Raw genomic sequence first — 20,387 nt, forward strand, 5'->3', positions numbered from 1 at the left:
GGGGCACACCTAGGGCATGGTGGGGCACGCTGGGACACACCTGGGCACACCTGGGACACACCTGGGGCACACTTGGGCGCACCTGTGCCCCGGCTGAGCAGGTGTCCCCGCAGGTGCTGCGGCCGTTCCTGCTGCGCCGGCTCAAGGTGGACGTGGAGAAGCAGATGCCCAAGAAGTACGAGCACGTGCTCAGGTGCCGCCTGTCCAAGCGCCAGAGGTTCCTCTACGACGACTTCATGGGCCAGGCCAGGTGAGGCTGGCACACCTGGGCACACCTGGGCACACCTGGGAACCCCAAATTCCAAAAATTCCTGTAAGACTGTGCCCAAATTCCATGAAATTCCAGCCAAAATCCACCCATAATTCACGTGTTCAGGGTCTCCGATGATGTCGTGGGCCAGGCCAGGTGAGGGGACACACCTGGGCACACCTGGGCACACCTGGGCACACCTGGGAGCCCCAAATTCCAAAAGTCCCAGTGGGACTGTGCCTGAATTCCATGAAATTCCAGCCAAAATCCACCCAAAACTCAGTGGTTCCAGGTCTCTGATGACGTCATGGGGCAGGGCAGGTGAGGGTGGCACACCTGGGCACACCTGGGCACACCTGGGAGCCCCAAATTCCAAAAATTCCTGTAAGACTGTGCCCAAATTCCATGAAATTCCAGCCAAAATCCACCCGTAATTCACGTGTTCAGGGTCTCCGATAATGTCGTGGGCCAGGCCAGGTGAGGGGACACACCTGGGCGCACCTGGGCGCACCTGGGCGCACCTGGGAGCCCCAAATTCCAAAAGTTCCAGTGGAACTGTGCCTGAATTCCATGAAATTCCTCCCAAAATCCACCAAAATTCACCTGTTCAGGGTCTTTGGTGACTTCATGGGCCAGGCCAGGTGAGGGTGGCACACCTGGGCACACCTGGGCGCACCTGGGAGCCCCACATTCCAAACTTTCCCGTGAAACTGTGCCCGAATTCCATGAAATTCCAGCCAAATCCACTCAAAACTCAGTGGTTCAGGGTCTCTGATGTTGTTGTGGGCCAGGCCAGGTGAGGGTGGCACACCTGGGCACACCTGGGCGCACCTGGGAGCCCCAAATTCCAAAAGTTCCAGTGGAACTGTGCCTGAATTCCATGAAATTCCACCCAAAGTCCACCCAAAATTCACCTGTTCAGGGTCTCTGATGGTGTCATGGGCCAGGCCAGGTGAGGGGACACACCTGGGCACACCTGGGAGCCCCAAGTTCCAAAAGTTCCAGTGGAATTGTGCCTGAATTCCATGAAATTCCACCCAAAATTCACCAAAATTCACCTGTTCAGGGTCTCTGATGATGTCATGGGCCGGGCCAGGTGAGGGTGGCACACCTGGGCACACCTGGGCACACCTGGGAGCCCCAAATTCCAAAAATTCCTGTAAGACTGTGCCCAAATTCCATGAAATTCCAGCCAAAATTCACCCAAGATTCACGTGTTCAGAGTGTCTGATGATGTCGTGGGCCAGGCCAGGTGAGGGGACACACCTGGGCGCACCTGGGCGCACCTGGGAGCCCCAAATTCCAAAAATTCCCATGGAACTGTACCTGAATTCCATGAAATTCCACCCAAAATCCACCCAAAATTCACCTGTTCAGGGTCTTTGATGACGTTGTGGGCTAGGCCAGGTGAGGGTGGCACACCTGGGCGCACCTGGGCACACCTGGGAGCCCCACATTCCAAAAATTCCCATGGAACTGTACCTGAATTCCATGAAATTCCACCCAAAATCCACCAAAATTCACCTGTTCAGGGTGTCTGATGACATCATGGGCCGGGCCAGGTGAGGGGACACACCTGGGCGCACCTGGGCACACCCGGGAGCCCAAAATTCCAAAAATTCTCATGAAGTTGTACCCGATTTTCATAAAATTCTATCCAGATCCGCCCAAAATCCACCCAAAATTCACCTGTTCAGGGTCTCTGATGACGTCGTGGGCCAGGCCAGGTGAGGGGACACACCTGGGCACACCTGGGCGCACCTGGGCGCACCTGGGGAGCCCCAAATTCCAAAAGTTCCAGTGGAACTGTGCCTGAATTCCATGAAATTCCGCCCAAAATCCACCCAAAATTCACCTGTTCAGGGTCTCTGGTGACGTCATGGGCCGGGCCAGGTGAGGGTGGCACACCTGGGCACACCTGGGCGCACCTGGGAGCCCCAAATTCCAAAAATTCCTGTAAGACTGTGCCCAAATTCCATGAAATTCCATCCAAAATCCACCCAAAATTCACCTGTTCAGGGTCTTTGGTGACTTCATGGGCCAGGCCAGTTGAGGGTGGCACACCTGGGCACACCTGGGCACACCTGGGCACACCCGGGAGCCCAAAATTCCAAAAATTCCCATGAAGTTGTATCCGATTTTCATAAAATTCCATCCAGATCCACCCAAAATCCACCAAAATTCACCTGTTCAGGGTGTCTGATGACGTCGTGCGCCAGGCCAGGTGAGGGTGGCACACCTGGGCACACCTGGGCACACCTGGGAGCCCCAAATTCCAGAAATGCCCACGGAACTGTACCCGAATTCCGTAAAATTCCTCCCAAAATCCACCCAAAATTCACCTGTTCAAGGTCTCTGATGATGTCATGGGCCAGGCCAGGTGAGGGGACACACCTGGGCACACCTGGGCACACCTGGGCACACCTGGGAGCCCCAAATTCCAAAAGTTCCAGTGGAACTATGCCTGAAATCCATGAAATTGTACCCAAAATTCACCACAGATTCACCTGTTCAGGGTCTCTGATGATGTCATGGGCCTGGCCAGGTGAGGGTGGCACACCTGGGCACACCTGGGCACACCTGGGCACACCTGGGAGCCCAAAAATCCAAAAATTCCCATGAAGTTGTACCCGATTTTCATAAAATTCCATCCAGATCCGCCCAAAATCCACCAAAATTCACCTGTTCAGGGTGTCTGATGACGTCGTGGGCCAGGCCAGGTGAGGGTGGCACACCTGGGCACACCTGGGCACACCTGGGAGCCCAAAATTCCAGAAACGCCCACGGAACTGTACCCGAATTCCGTAAAATTCCACCCAAAATCCACCCAAATTTCACCTGTTCAGAGTGTCTGATGATGTCATGGGCCCGGCCAGGTAAGGGTGGCACACCTGGGCGCACCTGGGCGCACCTGGGAGCCCCAAATTCCAAAAATTCCCATGGAACTGTACCTGAATTCCATGAAATTCCACCCAAAATCCACCCAAAATTCACCTGTTCAGGGTCTTTGATGACGTTGTGGGCTAGGCCAGGTGAGGGTGGCACACCTGGGCGCACCTGGGCACACCTGGGAGCCCCAAATTCCAAAAGTTCCAGTGGAACTGTGCCCGAATTCCATGAAATTCCACCCAAAATTCACCAAAATTCACCTGTTCAGGGTCTTTGATGATGTCATGGGGCAGGGCAGGTGAGGGGACACACCTGGGCATACCTGGGCACACCTGGGCACACCTGGGAGCCCCAAATTCCAAAAATTCCCATGGAACTGTACCTGAATTCCATGAAATTCCACCCAAAATCCACCCAAAATTCACCTGTTCAGGGTCTTTGATGACGTTGTGGGCTAGGCCAGGTGAGGGTGGCACACCTGGGCGCACCTGGGCACACCTGGGAGCCCCAAATTCCAAAAGTCCCAGTGGAACTATGCCTGAATTCCATGAAATTGTACCCAAAATTCACCACAGATTCACCTGTTCAGGGTCTCTGATGATGTCGTGGGCCAGGCCAGGTGAGGGTGGCACACCTGGGCACACCTGGGCACACCTGGGCACACCTGGGAGCCCAAAAATCCAAAAATTCCCATGAAGTTGTACCCGATTTTCATAAAATTCCATCCAGATCCGCCCAAAATCCACCAAAATTCACCTGTTCTGGGTGTCTGATGACGCCGTGGGCCAGGCCAGGTGAGGGTGGCACACCTGGGCACACCTGGGCACGCCTGGGAGCCCAAAATTCCAAAAATTCCAGTGGAACTGTGCCTGAATTCCATGAAATTCCACCCAAAATCCACCAAAATTCACCTGTTCAGAGTGTCTGATGATGTCATGGGCCAGGCCAGGTGAGGGTGGCACACCGGGGCACACCTGGGAGCTCCAAATTCCAAAAGTTCCAGTGGAACTGTGCCTGAATTCCATGAAATTCCACCCAAAATCCACCCAAATTTCACCTGTTCAGAGTGTCTGATGATGTCATGGGCCCGGCCAGGTAAGGGTGGCACACCTGGGCGCACCTGGGCGCACCTGGGAGCCCCAAATTCCAAAAGTTCCAGTGGAACTGTGCCTGAATTCCATGAAATTCCACCCAAAATCCACCCAAAATTCACCTGTTCAGGGTCTCTGATGATGTCATGGGCCGGGCCAGGTGAGGGTGGCACACCTGGGCACACCTGGGCACGCCTGGGCACACCTGGGAGCCCCAAATTCCAAAAGTTCCAGTGGAACTGTGCCTGAATTCCATGAAATTCCACCCAAAATCCACCCAAAATTCACCTGTTCAGGGTCTCTGATGATGTCATGGGCTGGGCCAGGTGAGGGGACACACCTGGGCACACCTGGGAGCCCCAAGTTCCAAAAGTTCTAGTGGAATTGTGCCTGAATTCCATGAAATTCCACCCAAAATTCACCCAAAATTCACCTGTTCAGGGTCTCTGATGATGTCATGGGCCGGGCCAGGTGAGGGTGGCACACCGGGGCACACCTGGGCAGACCTGGGAGCCCCAAATTCCAAAAATTCCTGTGAAACTGTGCCTGAATTCCCTGAAATTCCGCCCAAAATCCACCCAAAATTCACCTGTTCTGGGTCTCTGATGACGTCGTGCGCCAGGCCAGGTGAGGGTGGCACACCTGGGCACACCTGGGCGCACCTGGGAGCCCCAAATTCCAAAAGTTCCAGTGGAACTGTGCCTGAATTCCATGAAATTCCACCCAAAATCCACCAAAATTCACCTGTTCAGGGTGTCTGATGACATCATGGGCCGGGCCAGGTGAGGGGACACACCTGGGCACACCTGGGTGCACCTGGGAGCCTCAAATTCCAAAAGTTCCAGTGGAACTGTGCCTGAATTCCATGAAATTCCACCCAAAGTCCACCCAAAATTCAGTGGTTCAAGGTCTCTGATGACATCATGGGCCAGGCCCGGTGAGGGTGGCACACCTGGGCACACCTGGGCACGCCTGGGAGCCCCACATTCCAAACATTCCCATGGAACTGTACCTGAATTCCATGAAATTCTTCCCAAAATTCACCCAAGATTCACGTGTTCAGAGTGTCTGATGATGTCGTGGGCCGGGCCAGGTGAGGGGACACACCTGGGCACACCTGGGCAGACCTGGGAGCCCTAAATTCCAAAAATTCCTGTGAAACTGTGCCTGAATTCCCTGAAATTCCGCCCAAAATCCACCCAAAATTCACCTGTTCTGGGTCTCTGATGACGTCGTGCGCCAGGCCAGGTGAGGGTGGCACACCTGGGCACACCTGGGCACACCTGGGCACACCTGGGAGCCCCAAATTCCAAAAGTTCCAGTGGAACTGTGCCTGAATTCCATGAAATTCCACCCAAAGTCCACCCGAAATTCAGTGGTTCAAGGTCTCTGATGACGTCGTGGGCCAGGCCAGGTGAGGGTGGCACACCTGGGCACACCTGGGCACGCCTGGGAGCCCCACATTCCAAAAGTTCCAGTGGAACTGTGCCTGAATTCCATGAAATTCCGCCCAAAATCCACCAAAATTCACCTGTTCAGGGTGTCTGATGACATCATGGGCTGGGCCAGGTGAGGGGACACACCTGGGCACACCTGGGAGCCCCAAATTCCAAAAGTTCCAGTGGAACTGTGCCCGAATTCCATGAAATTCCACCCAAAATTCACCAAAATTCACCTGTTCAGGGTCTTTGATGATGTCATGGGGCAGGGCAGGTGAGGGGACACACCTGGGCACACCTGGGCACACCTGGGCACACCTGGGAGCTCCAAACTCACCTGGGACCCCAGATAATGCCCCAAATCCTCTTCCAAATCCCTTTAATTCCCCAAATTTTCTCTCGAATTTCTCCAGAATCCCCTAGGGTTGTCCGCCTCTGCCCCCAGGTGAGCCCCAGGTGAGCTCAGGTGACCCCCAGGTGACCCCCAGGTGAGCTCGGTGTTGTGTTTTTAGCACCGAGACCGCCCGAACCCCCTCAAGCTCCCCAAATTTTTGGCCTTCAACAGCCCCAGAGTCCCCAAATTTCAGCCCTAAATGTCTCAGGTGCGCCCAGGTGTGCCCAGGTGTGCCCAGGTGGCCCCCAGGTGGCCCCCAGGTGTGCCCAGGTGCACCCAGGTGCGCCCAGGTGTGCCCAGGTGGCCCCCAGGTGGCTTTTCCGTCCCGTTTTTAGGACTAAGGCCACCCTGGACCCCCAAATTTCCCCCTTAAATCCCAAAATTTCCCTTCCAAACCCCTCCCGCGTCTCTCAAGTGAGCCCAGGTGAGTTCAGGTGAGCTCAGGTGAGCGCAGGTGAGTTCAGGTGAGCCCTGTGCCCCTCCCCCCCCACGCCAAGGCCACCCTGGACCCCCAAATTTCCCCCTTAAATCCCAAAATTTCCCTTCCGAACCCCTCCCGCATCGCTCAGGTGAGCTCAGGTGAGTTGAGGTGAGCCCAGGTGAGTTCAGGTGAGCCCAGGTGAGCCCAGGTGAGCTCAGGTGAGCCCAGGTGTGTTCTCTGTCCCCTCCCCCAGCCCCAAGGCCACCCTGGAGCCCCAAATTTCCCCCTTAAATCCCAAAATTTCCCTTCCGAACCCCTCTGGCATCGCTCAGGTGAGCTCAGGTGAGCCCAGGTGAGCCCAGGTGCCCCAAGTGACCCCAGATGCCCTCAGGTGAGCCCAGGTGACCCCAGGTGCCCCAGGTGAGCCCAGGTGACCCTAGGTGACCCCAGATGACCCCAGGTGTGCCCAGGTACCCCAGGTTTCCCAGGTGACCCCGATGACCCCAGGTGTCCCCAGGTGCCCCAGGTAACCCTAGGTGACCCCGATGACCCCAGGTGTCCCCAGGTGCCCCAGGTGACCCCAGGTGACCTCGGGTACCCCCAGGTGACCCCAGGTGAGCTTGGTGCGCCAGGTGCCCTAGGTGCTGCCCCAGGTGCCCCCAGGTGCGCCAGGTGCCCCAGGTGCCCCCAGGTTTCCCAGATGACCCCAGGTGCCCCTGGTTTCCCAGGTGACCCCAGATGACCCCAGGTGTCCCAGGTGACCCCAGGTGACCTCGGGTACCCCCAGGTGCTGCCCCAGGTGCCCCAGGTGCCCCCAGGTTTCCCAGATGACCCCAGGTGACCCCAGGTGACCTCGGGTACTGCCCCCGGTGCTGCCCCAGGTGACCTCGGGTGCACCCAGGTGCGCCAGGTGCCCCAGGTGACCTCGGGTGCGCCCAGGTGCGCCAGGTGCCCCAGGTGCCCCCAGGTTTCCCAGATGACCCCAGGTGCGCCCAGGTGACCTCAGGTGCTGCGCCCAGGTGCCCCAGGTGACCTCGGGTGCTGCCCCCGGTGCTGCCCCAGGTGCTGCCCCAGGTGCCCCCAGGTGCGCCAGGTGCCCCACGTGCGCCCAGGTCACCCCAGGTGCTGCCCCAGGTGCCCCAGGTTTCCCAGGTGACCCCAGGTGACCCCAGGTGTCCCAGGTGACCCCAGGTGACCCCAGGTGTCCCAGGTGACCCCAGGTGATCTCGGGTACCCCCAGGTGACCTCAGGTGCTGCCCCAGGTGCTGCCCCAGGTGACCTCGGGTACCCCCAGTTGCCCCCAGGTGCTGCCCCAGGTGCGCCCAGGTGCGCCAGGTGCTGCCCCAGGTGCCCCCAGGTTTCCCAAATGACCCCAGGTGCCCCAGGTGACCTCGGATGCTGCCCCCGGTGCTGCCCCAGGTGACCTCGGGTGTGCCCAGGTGCGCCAGGTGACCCCAGGTGACCTCGGGTGTGCCCAGGTGCGCCAGGTGCCCCAGGTGACCTCAGGTGCGCCCAGGTGACCCCCGGTGCTGCCCCAGGTGACCCCAGGTGCCCCTGGTGCTGCCCCCAGTGCTGCCCCAGGTGACCTCGGATGCACCCAGGTGCGCCAGGTGCCCCAGGTGACCTCGGGTGCTGCCCCCGGTGCTGCCCCAGGTGACCTCGGGTGCGCCCAGGTGACCCCAGGTGACCTCGGGTGCGCCCAGGTGACCTCGGGTGCGCCCAGGTGACCCCAGGTGACCTCAGGTGCGCCCAGGTGCGCCAGGTGACCCGGTGTCCCCCCGCAGCACCCGGGCCACGCTGGCCAGCGGCCACTTCATGAGCGTCATCAACGTGCTGATGCAGCTGCGCAAGGTGTGCAACCACCCCGACCTGTTCGAGCCACGCCCCGTCACCTCGCCGCTCGTCACACCTGGGCTCAGCCTGGGCACGCCCGCGCTGGTGCTGCGCGCCCTGGAGCCACACCCCTTCCAGGTGAGACACACACACCTGAGACAGGTGAGATACGCACACCTGCACAGGTGAGACACACACACCTGCACAGGTGAGACGCACCTGGGACAGGTGAGACATGCACACCTGCACAGGTGAGACACACCTGGGACAGGGCAGACACACACACCTGGGCAGGTGGGACACACCTGGGCCAGGTGAGATACACCTGGGCTCAGCCTGGGCACGCCCGCGCTGGTGCTGCGCGCCCTGGAGCCGCACCCCTTCCAGGTGAGACACCCGCACCTGCACAGGTGAGACACATCTGGGGATGGGTGGGATGCAGGTAAGGCAGCTACACCTAGGCAGGTGAGATACACCTGGGTTGCAGGTAGGGATAGGTGAAATGCACCTGGACAGGTGAGGTACACCTGGGATACAGGTATGGACAGGTGAGTTACACCTGGATAGGTGGGGTATATCTGAGATAAAGGTAGGGACAGGTGAGGTGCACCTGGACAGGTGAGGTACAGCTGGACAGGTGAGATACACCTGGGATACAGGTAAGGACAGGTGAGATGCACCTGCACAGGTGAGGTAGAGCTGAGATCAAGGTAGGGACAGGTGAGGTGCACCTGGACAGGTGAAATACACCTGGGATGCAGGTAGGGACAGGTGAGTTATATTTAGGATAGAGGTAGGGACAGGTGAGGTACACCCGGGATACAGGTAAGGACAGGTGAGGTGCACCTGGACAGGTGAGACACACCTGGGATACAGGTAAGGACAGGTGAGGTGCACCTGCACAGGTGAAGTAGAGCTGAGATCAAGGTAGGGACAGGTGAGGTGCACCTGGACAGGTGAGATACAGCTGGGATACAGGTAGGGACAGGTGAGGTGCACCTGGACAGGTGAGGTACACCTGGGATACAGGTAAGGACAGGTGAGGTGCACCTGGACAGGTGAGGTGCACCTGGATAGGTGAGGTGCACCTGGATAGGTGAGGTGCACCTGGATAGGTGAGGTGTAGCTGGACAGGTGAGGCGCGATGGGTAAACAGGTAAGACACACCTGGGCACAGGTGGGAGGTGGTTTGGGGGTGTGAAGAGAGGATTTGGGCTTCTGGCAGGTGTGTGCACACCTGGGGAGGGATTGGGGTTACCTGGGGAGGTTTGGACACTCCTGGATGGGGTTTGGGGTCACCTGGGGAGGGTTTCGACACACGTGGGTGGGGTTTGGACACACCTGGAGAAGTTTGGACACACTTGTGTGGGGTTTGGACACACTTGGATGGGGTTTGGACACATCTGGAGAGATCTGGACACACCTGGATGGGGTTTGGACACACCTGGAGAAGTTTGGACACACCTGGGTGAGGTTTGGACACACCTGGATGGGGTTTGGACACACCTGGAGAAGTTTGGACACACCTGGGTGAGGTTTGGACACACCTGGATGGGGTTTGGACACACCTGGATGGGGTTTGGACACATCTGGAGAGATCTGGACACACCTGGATGGGGTTTGGACACACCTGGAGAAGTTTGGACACACCTGGGTGAGGTTTGGACACACCTGGATGGGGTTTGGACACACCTGGATGGGGTTTGGACACATCTGGAGAGATCTGGACACACCTGGATGGGGTTTGGACACACCTGGAGAAGTTTGGACACACCTGGGTGAGGTTTGGACACACCTGGATGGGGTTTGGACACACCTGGATGGGGTTTGGACACATCTGGAGAGATCTGGACACACCTGGATGGGGTTTGGACACACCTGGAGAAGTTTGGACACACCTGGGTGAGGTTTGGACACACCTGGATGGGGTTTGGACACACCTGGGTGGGGTTTGGACACACCTGGGGAGGTTTGGACACACCTGGGTGGGGTTTGGACACACCTGGGTGGGGTTTGGGGTCACCTGAAGGTGACCCAGGTGTGACTCGGGGTGGCTTGGAGGTGACACAGGTGTGACGGGCGCTGCTGGAACGTAGCACAGGTGTGGGGCCAGGTGACACTCAGGTGTCCCATGTGTCACCCAGGTGTGTCCCAGGTGTCATTGGTGTCACTCAGGTGCTCCTCAGGTGTCCCAGGTGTCACCCAGGTGTGTCCCAGGTGTCATTGGTGTCACTCAGGTGCTCCTCAGGTGTCCCAGGTGTCACCCAGGTGTGTCCCAGGTGTCAGTGGTGTCACTCAGGTGTCCCAGGTGTCACCCAGGTGTGTCCCAGGTGTCATTGGTGTGTCTCAGGTGTCACTCAGGTGTCATTGGTGTCACTCAGGTGTCACCCAGGTGTGTCCAGGTGTCAGTGGTGTCACTCAGGTGTCCCAGGTGTCACCCAGGTGTGTTCCAGGTGTCACCCAGGTGTCACTCAGGGGTCACTCAGGTGTCATTGGTGTCACCCAGGTGTCACTCAGGGGTCACTCAGGTGTCATTGGTGTCACTCAGGTGTCCCAGGTGTCACCCAGGTGTGTTCCAGGTGTCACCCAGGTGTCACTCAGGGGTCACTCAGGTGTCATTGGTGTCACTCAGGTGTCACTCAGGTGTATCAGAGGTTACTCAGGTGTCACTCAGGTGTCATTCAGGTGTCAGGTGTATCAGAGGTTATTCAGGTGTCAGGTGTCACTCAGGTGTCACCCAGGTGTATCACAGGTCACTCAGGTGTCACTCAGGTGTCACTCAGGTGTCACAGGGTGGGTACAGGTGTGGTGTCAGTCACTCAGGTGTCACCCAGGTGTCACTCAGGTGTGTCCCAGGTGTCACAGGTGTCACTCAGGTGTCACAGGTGTCACTCAGGTGTCACTCAGGTGTCACTCAGGTGTCACAGGGTGGGTACAGGTGTGGTGTCAGTCACTCAGGTGTCACCCAGGTGTCACTCAGGTGTCACCCAGGTGTCACTCAGGTGTCACACAGATGTCACTCAGGTGTCACTCAGGTGTATCAGAGGTCACTCAGGTGTCACTCAAGTGTCACTCAAGTGTCACCCAGGTGTCATGGGGTGGGTACAGGTGTGGTGTCACTCACTCAGGTGTATCAGAGGTTACCCAGGTGTCACTCAGGTGTCACTCAGGTTTCACCCAGGTGTATCACAGGTCACTCAGTTGTCAGGTGTCACAGGTGTCACAGGTGTCACTCAGGTGTCACTCAGGTGTCACTCGGTGTCACTCAGGTGTCACGGGGTGGGTACAGGTGTGGTGTCAGTCACTCAGGTGTCACCCAGGTGTCACCCAGGTGTCACCCAGGTGTCACACAGGTGTATCACAGGTGTCACCCAGGTGTCACCCAGGTGTCACCCAGGTGTCCCCCGCAGCAGGTGGACCTGTCGCCCTTCGAGCTGGTGGCGCTGGAGGCTCACCTGTCCCTGGGGTTGGCACAGGTGTCACCCAGGTGTCACCCAGGTGTCACTCAGGTGTCACCTAGGTGTCACGGGGTGGGTACAGGTGTGGTGTCAGTCACTCAGGTGTCACCCAGGTGTCACCCAGGTGTCACCCAGGTGTCACTCAGGTGTCACTCAGGTGTCACAGGGTGGGTACAGGTGTGGTGTCAGTCACTCAGGTGTCACCCAGGTGTCACCCAGGTGTCACCCAGGTGTCACTCAGGTGTCACGGGGTGGGTACAGGTGTGGTGTCAGTCACTCAGGTGTCACTCAGGTGTATCAGAGGTCACTCAGATGTCACCCAGGTGTCATGGGGTGGGTACAGGTGTGGTGTCAGTCACTCAGGTGTATCAGGTGTCACTCAGGTGTCATTCAGGTGTCACCCAGGTGTCACAGGGTGGGTACAGGTGTGGTGTCAGTCACTCAGGTGTCACCCAGGTGTCACTCAGGTGTCACTCAGGTGTCACAGGTGTGGTGTCAGTCACCCAGGTGTCACCCAGGTGTCACCCAGGTGTCACCCAGGTGTCACTCAGGTGTCACCCAGGTGTATCACAGGTCACTCAGGTGTCAGGTGTCACAGGTGTCACAGGTGTCACTCAGGTGTCACCCAGGTGTCACCCAGGTGTCCCCCGCAGCAGGTGGACCTGTCGCCCTTCGAGCTGGTGGCGCTGGAGGCTCACCTGTCTCTGGGGTTGGTACAGGTGTCACCCAGGTGTCACTCAGGTGTCAGAGGTGTCACTCAGGTGTCACTCAGGTGTCAGGTGTCACAGGTGTGGTGTCAGTCACCCAGGTGTCACCCAGGTGTCACCCAGGTGTCCCCCGCAGCAGGTGGACCTGTCGCCGTTCGAGCTGGTGGCGCTGGAGGCTCACCTGTCCCTGGGGTTGGTACAGGTGTCACTCAGGTGTCACTCAGGTGTCAGGTGTCACTCAGGTGTATCAGGTGTCACCCAGGTGTCACCCAGGTGTCACCCAGGTGTCCCCCGCAGCAGGTGGACCTGTCGCCCTTCGAGCTGGTGGCGCTGGAGGCTCACCTGTCTCTGGGGTTGGTACAGGTGTCACCCAGGTGTCACTCAGGTGTCAGAGGTGTCACTCAGGTGTCACTCAGGTGTCAGGTGTCACAGGTGTGGTGTCAGTCACCCAGGTGTCACCCAGGTGTCACCCAGGTGTCCCCCGCAGCAGGTGGACCTGTCGCCGTTCGAGCTGGTGGCGCTGGAGGCTCACCTGTCCCTGGGGTTGGTACAGGTGTCACTCAGGTGTCACTCAGGTGTCAGGTGTCACTCAGGTGTATCAGGTGTCACCCAGGTGTCACCCAGGTGTCACCCAGGTGTCCCCCGCAGCAGGTGGACCTGTCGCCCTTCGAGCTGGTGGCGCTGGAGGCTCACCTGTCGCGCTACGCGGCCGATTGGTTCCTGCCGCGCTTCCGCGTCACGCGGCGCCTCCTGGAGGACGTGGCCGCCGCCCCCGACCCCCCCCCCGCGGCCCAAACCCGTCCGCATGAAGGTCAACAGGTGAGGCCACACCTGGGGGAACACCTGGGGGGGGTGGGGGCACACCTGGGCACACCTGGAGGGGTTGGGGGCACACCTGGGCACACCTGGGCACACCTGGGGGGGTCTGGGGGGTACTTGGGCACACCTGGGGGGGTTGGGGGAACACCTGGGGGGTTGGGGGCACACCTGGGCACACCTGGGCACACCTGGGGGGGGTCTGGGGGGTACCTGGGCACACCTGGGGGGGTTGGGGGCACACCTGGGGGGGGGTGGGGGCACACCTGGGCACACCTGGGGGGGTGGGGGCACACCTGGGCACACCTGGGCACACCTGGGGGGTACCTGGGCACACCTGGGGGGGTGGGGGCACACCTGGGCACACCTGGGGGGGTCTGGGGGGTACCTGGGCACACCTGGGGGGGTGGGGGCACACCTGGGCACACCTGTGGGGGGTCTGAGGGGTACCTGGGCACAGCTGGGGGGGTCTGGGGGAACACCTGGGGGGGGTGGGGGCACACCTGGGGGGGGTTGGGCACACCTGGGCACACCTGGGGGGGTCTGGGGGGTACCTGGGCCCAGCTGGGGGGGTCTGGGGGAACACCGGGGGGGGGTGGGGGCACACCGGGGCACACCTGGGGGGGGTTGGGGGCACACCTGGGCGGGTTGGGGGAACACCTGGGGGGGTGGGGGCACACGTGGGCACACCTGGGCACACCTGGGGGGGGTTGGGGGAACACCTGGGGGGGTGGGGGCACACCTGGGCACACCTGGGGGGGGTCTGGGGGGTACCTGGGCACAGTTGGGGGGGTCTGGGGGCACACCTGGGGGGGGGTGGGGGCACACCTGGGCACACCTGGGGGGGTTGGGCACACCTGGGCACACCTGGGGAGGTTGGGGGAACACCTGGGGGGGGGTGGGGGCACACCTGGGCACACCTGGGGGGGGGGTCTGGGGGGTACCTGGGCACACCTGGGGGGGGTGGGGGGCACACCTGGGCACACCTGGGGGGGTCTGGGGGGTACCTGGGCACACCTGGGGGGGTTGGGGGAACACCTGGGGGGGGGGGGGGGGGAACACCTGGGCACACCTGGGGGGCGTCTGGGGGGTACCTGGGCACACCTGGGGGCGTGGGGGCACACCTGGGCACACCTGGGGGAGGTCTGGGGGGTACCTGGGCCCAGCTGGGGGGGTCTGGGGGAACACCGGGGGGGGGTGGGGGAACACCTGGGCACACCTGGGGGGGGTTGGGCACACCTGGGCACACCTGGGGAGGTTGGGGGAACACCTGGGGGGGGTGGGGGCACACCTGGGCACACCTGGGGGGGTCTGGGGGAACACTGGAGGGGGGGGGTGGGGGCACACCTGGGGGGGGTCTGGGGGGTACTTGGGCACACCTGGGGGGGGTTGGGCACACCTGGGGGGGTTGGGGGCACACCTGGGGGGGGTCTGGGTGGTACCTGGGCACACCTGGGGGGGTTGGGGGAACACCTGGGCACACCTGGGGGGGTTGGGGGCACACCTGGGCACACCTGGGGGGGGTCTGGGGGGTACCTGGGCACACCTGGGGGGGGGGTGGGCACACCTGGGCACACCTGGGGTGTTGGGGGCACACCTGGGGGGTCTGGGGGGTACCTGTGCACACCTGGGGGGGTTGGGGGCACACCTGGGCACACCTGGGGGGATTGGGGGAACACCTGGGGGGGTTGGGGGCACACCTGGGCACACCTGGGGGGCGCCTGGGGGGTACCTGGGAACACCTTGGGGGGTTGAGGGAACACCTGGGGGGGGTTGGGGGCACACCTGGGCACATCTGGGGGGGTTGGGCACACCTGGGCACACCTGGGGGGGGTCTGGGGCACACCTGGGCACACCTGGGGGGGTCTGGGCACACCTGGGGGGGGGTCTGGGGGTACCTGGGCACACCTGGGGGGGGGGTCTGGGGGGTACCTGGGCACACCTGGGGGGCTCTGCGGGTACCTGGGCACACCTGCGGGGCGTGTCCCGGGCGGGCGTGTCCCTGACCCCGCCCCCTTTCCCAGGATGCTGCAGCCGGTGCCGAAGGCGGAGCCTCGGACGGTGCTGCTGCTCCCCGCCCCCCGCCCCGCCCCGGGAGGCGTGGCCTCGCCAGCCCCCGCCCCTTCTGCTCCAAGCCCCGCCCTCTCCGCGCCAAACCCCGCCCCCCTGCTGGTGGCCCCGCCTCTCGTCACCCTGGGCCACTCCCAGGCCCCGCCCCCCAGCGCTGCCCCCCGCCCCCTTGGTGACGACGCAGGGGGCGGGGCTTAACCTGGGGCTGGGATTGGCGCTGGCCCCGCCCCGGGCCACGCCCACGCTGCTGGCTCCGCCCCCCGGAGGGCCCACGCATGGTGAGGGGCGGGGCTTAATGGGGTGGGGCTAATTAAGGGCAGGGCTTGATTGGTGGGGGCTCATTGGGGTGGGGTTAATGAGGGGTTAATTGGGGTGGGGTTAATTAGTGGAGCGTAACCAGGGGTTAATTAGGGCTGGAGTTTAATTAGATGTGCATATTAGTTGGCAAAGACTTGATTAAGGGTAGGTGTTAATTAGTGAGGGTAATTAAGGGTAGGGTTAGCTAGGGGTGGGGTTAATTAGGAGCGGTAATTAATCCAGGAGGAGTTAATTAGGGGTAGGGATTATTTGGAGGTGAGAGTTCATTAGGGGTGAGGCTTAATTGGGATTGGCTTAATTAGGGGTGGGGCTTAATTGGGGGAGTTAATTAGGAGTGGGGATGAACTGGGCGTGGGGCTTAACGAGGGAGGAGGGCTTAATTGGGGTGGGGCTTAATTAGGAGTGGGGGTTAATTGGGTGAATTGAGTGGGGCTTAATTAGGGGCGGAGTTTAGTTTGGGTGGGGTGTAATGGCTGGGGATTAATTGGGGGTGGGGCTTAAGGGGTGGGGCTTGGAAAGGGGTGGGGCTTAATTAACACACTTAATTAGCATTGGGGTTTAGAAACGGTTGGGAGAGTTCAGGGGGTGGAGCTCGATGTATTTAAATGAGGTGGGGCGTGGTCTAACCTGTTTTCTCCCCCCCAGCTCTCCCAGCTGCCTCATTGGCCACGCCCACCCCAGCGGGAGGCCCCGCCCCTGTGGCCACGCCAACGCCAAATATGGGCAAGGGGGCGGGGCCGGCGCCTGCCCCGCCCGTGGCCACCTTCGCGCTGCCCCAGCGGCTCCTGCTGGCCCCGGGACATGCAGGCCCGGCTGCCCTGTAAGCCACGCCCCCTCCTTTGCATCTCATTTGCATGAGCGCTCCTGAAAAGCTTTCGCTGTCCTTAGAACGATTCCGAGAGTTTTCCCTAAAGTTGCTCCGGATTTCCTCGAAGTTTCCCCAGATTCTCCCAAAATGCGTTTGGAAAACGTTCCCTCTCATTTGCATCTCGTTTGCATGAGTGTATTTCAAAATTGTGATGAGGCTTCCCTGACCCCCAAAGCAATTTTTGAGATTTTTTTTCCTAAATTTGCCTTAAGTGTCCTCGGAATTCCCCGAAATCCTGTCAAAACCCTTCGCGAAACCTCCCTTTCTCGCTCATTTGCATCTCACTTGCATCTACTTTGCATCTTGTCTGCATAAGTGTTGTTTGAAGCTTTTAAAATCCTTAAAACCGTTCTGGAAAATTTCCCTAAAATTGTTCCAAATGTCCTCGATATTTCCCCAGATCCTCTCAGAGCTGTCTTTTCATTCTCATTTGCATCTCATTTGCATTTCATTTGCCTAAATAATCTTAAGAAGGTGTCTGAGACTTTCCTAATCCCAAAAGCAATTCCAAGGCTTTTTCCCAAAATTGCCCCAATCATTCTCCGAATTCCCCCAAATCCTTCCCTCCTCCTCATTTGCATCTCATTTGCATCTCATTTGCATCTCAATTGCATGAGAACAGTTTAAAACCTTGCTGAGACTTCTGAAATCCCCAATGCAAGCCTGAGATTTTTCCTAAAATTGCCCCAAATGGGCTCAAAATTCCCCCGGATCCTGTCAAAAACCAGTCCCAGCGCCTTTTTTCTATTCTCATTTGCATATCATTTGCATCCCATTTCCGTGATCGCGGCTCAAACGCTTTCTGAGGCTTTTTCACTCCCTAAAGCAATTCGATTTTTTTTCCCCTGGAATTGCCCCAAATTCCCCCAAAATTCCCCCGAATCCTCTCAAAACCCATCCCAACGCCTTCTTTAGTCTCATTTACATATTATTTGCATCACATTTGCATGATCACGGCTCAAAACCTTGCTGAGGCTTTTCCAGTCCCTGAAACAATTCCGATTTTTTTTTTTTTCCTGGAATTGCCCCAAATGCCCCCAAAATTCCCCGAATCCGCTCCAATCCCTTCGTGAAATTTTGCGTTCCTTTTGATTTGCATTTCATTTGCATAAACATCTCGTAGTGGCTTCTGAAATCCTTCCAAAGCATTCCAAAATTCCCTTAAAATTTCTCAAAGCCCAGCCAGGACCCTTCCCCAAACCCTCCCCTATACCTCATTAGCATCTAATTTGCATAAAAAAGGGCTCAATCCAGAAATCTTCCGGAAACTTAGTAGTCTTTCATTAGCATGTGATTTGCATAAATGCCCCTAAAAATTGCTGTAAGTTGTCCCGGATCTTCTCCAGGGCTCTTTAGCACATTCCGTTAGCGTCTAATTTGCATAATTACTGGGGAATACCCCCTGCCGCTCCTCATTAGCATCTTGAGAGCCTTCTCATACTCTCTCAGCACTTAAGTTGTATCTACAGATTGCTCATTAGCATGTGATTTGCATAAGCCCCGCATTTCCAAACAGCTCCTTTATCCTTCTCATTAATATATAATTTGCATAAGTGTAGTCCTAGTTAGCATCTGATTTGCATATTCACGAAAACCCCTTTAAAGAGCTCAGCCGAGCTCCTTGTTAGCATCCAATTTACATAATGAGAAGCGCTTTTCATTAGCATCTGATTTGCATGAGCACCCTCAAGGTCTTTCCTGAACTCGAATTTCCCCTGAAAATCCCTCATTATCCCCCTAATTAGCCCCTAATTTGCATAATCCCCCTGGGATTGTTTCAGGTGCCCTTCCCCCTGTCCCGGGTGACGATTTTGGGATTCCCAAATTTTCCCGTTTCCCCCCCCCAAAACTCCCTGGACTCATTAGAATATGCTTAGTTAGCATCTGATTTGCATAGCTAATGATCCCAGGATGCATCACTCTCAGTTCCTCATTAACATATCATTTGCATAAACCACCCCAACATCTTTAAGAAACTTTGCTGTGCTCCTAATTAGAATATAATTTACATAAATGTGTTCCTTATTAGCATGTGATTTGCATAGGAGCCACAAAACCCTTGGTAAAAGCTGAACCACAGCCCTCATTAACATTTAATTTGCATGAAGTGCACTCATTAGCATCTGATTTGCATGAGCCTACAAGCAGACCTTTAAAAACTTTACTCATGCTTTTCATTTGCATCAAATTTGCATAATCACGTGTATTAGCATATCATTTGCATAAGCTCAATTATTATTTCCAAGAGCGCTACCACTCCGCATATTAGTGTCCAATTTGCGTAAGCTTGCACCTCATTAACATCTCATTTGCATAAGTGCCCCCAAAGTCTTGCCTTGGATCACTTTTTTATCTCGGAAAAAGCTTCTCATCCCCCTAATTAGCCCCTAATTTGCATAATTCCTGCAGGAATTTTTGGGGGAACCCCTCCCCCACCCTGAGTGCGATTTCGGAATTCCCAAATTCCTGTTTTTTCCCCCAAATCCCCCCCTAAAATCCCCCCCCCCCAACCCCTCTAATCTCTCTAATTAGTGCCTAATTTGCATAATTATGGCGGTTTTTTTGCATAGCCCCTACCCCTTGCCCCGCCCACTTCCGGGCGCCATTTTGAAATTTCCCGTTTTTCCGTGCAAAATCCCCCTAAAATCCTCCCAAAAATCCCCCCAAACCCTTTTTTATCCTCCTAATTAGCACCTAATTTGCATAATTTCATTGGGTTTTTTTCATAGTCCCTCCCCCTTGCCCCGCCCATTCCGGGCGCCATTTTGAAACCCCCAAATCCCTGTTTTTTCTCCCCAAAATCCCCCTAAAAATCTCCAAAACCTTTCCATCAATCTCCCTAATTAGTACCTAATTTGCATAATTATATTGGGTTTTTTGCATAGCCCCTCCCCTTGCCCCGCCCACCATAGCCGCCATTTTGAAATCCCCAAATTCCCGTTTTTCCTCCCCGAACCCTCTCCGTCAACCCCCCTAATTAGCGCCTAATTTGCATAATTTTGGCAGGGTTTCCTTGCATAGCTCCTCCTCCATTAACCCCCAATTAGTACCTAATTTGCGTAATTACATTGGTTTTTTTTTGCATAGCTCCTCCCCTTGCCCCGCCCACCCCCGGCCGCCATTTTGAAATCCCCGAATCCCCATTTTTCCTCCCCGAACCCTCTCCGTCAACCCCCCCTAATTAGCACCTAATTTTCATAATTATGGCAGGGTTTCCTTGCATAGCCCCTCCCCTTGCCCCGCCCACCCCCGGCCGCCATTTTGAAACCCCTAAATCCCCGTTTTTCCTCCCCGAACCCCCTCCGTCAATCCCCTTAATTAGCACCTAATTTGCATAATTATGGCAGGGTTTCCTCGCATAGCTCCTCCTCCATTAACCCCCCCAATTAGTACCTAATTTGCATAATTACATTGGTTTTTTTTGCATAGCTCCTCCCCTTGCCCCGCCCACCACCGGCCGCCATTTTGAAATCCCCAAATCCCCATTTTTCCTCCCCGAACCCCCTCCGTCAATCCCCTTAATTAGCGCCGAATTTGTATAATTATTGCAGGGTTTCCTTGCATAGCTCCTCCCACATTAACCCCCCTTATTAGTACCTAATTTGCATAATTACTTTTTTTGCATAGCTCCTCCCCTTGCTCCGCCCACCCCCCGGCCGCCATTTTGAAACCCCCGAATCCCCGTTTTTCCTCCCCCTGAACCCCCTCCTTCAATGCCCTTAATTAGCGCCTAATTTGCATAATTATGGCAGGGTTTCCTTGCATAGCCCCTCCCCTTGCCCCACCCACCCCCGGCCGCCATTTTGGAATCCCCGAATCCCCATTTTTCCTCC

At 57.6% G+C, this 20,387-nt stretch overlaps 1 protein-coding gene across 1 annotated transcript in view; it reads left to right on the top strand.

The window, feature by feature from the left end:
* The window catches only part of LOC137466452 (helicase SRCAP-like), a 35,437-nt gene extending 18,940 nt beyond the window's left edge, over nucleotides 1-16,497 (top strand). Inside the window, 6 exon segments of the mRNA XM_068178180.1 lie at nucleotides 114-250; nucleotides 8,269-8,455; nucleotides 13,131-13,259; nucleotides 13,261-13,301; nucleotides 15,323-15,646; nucleotides 16,332-16,497. Of these exon segments, the coding sequence (XP_068034281.1) occupies nucleotides 114-250; nucleotides 8,269-8,455; nucleotides 13,131-13,259; nucleotides 13,261-13,301; nucleotides 15,323-15,566 (738 nt within the window). The 3' untranslated portion in view covers nucleotides 15,567-15,646; nucleotides 16,332-16,497.
* Nucleotides 16,498-20,387: the final 3,890 nt, after the last annotated feature.

Source organism: Anomalospiza imberbis, unplaced genomic scaffold (assembly GCF_031753505.1).
Source record: "Anomalospiza imberbis isolate Cuckoo-Finch-1a 21T00152 unplaced genomic scaffold, ASM3175350v1 scaffold_214, whole genome shotgun sequence".
NCBI lineage: Eukaryota > Metazoa > Chordata > Aves > Passeriformes > Viduidae > Anomalospiza > Anomalospiza imberbis.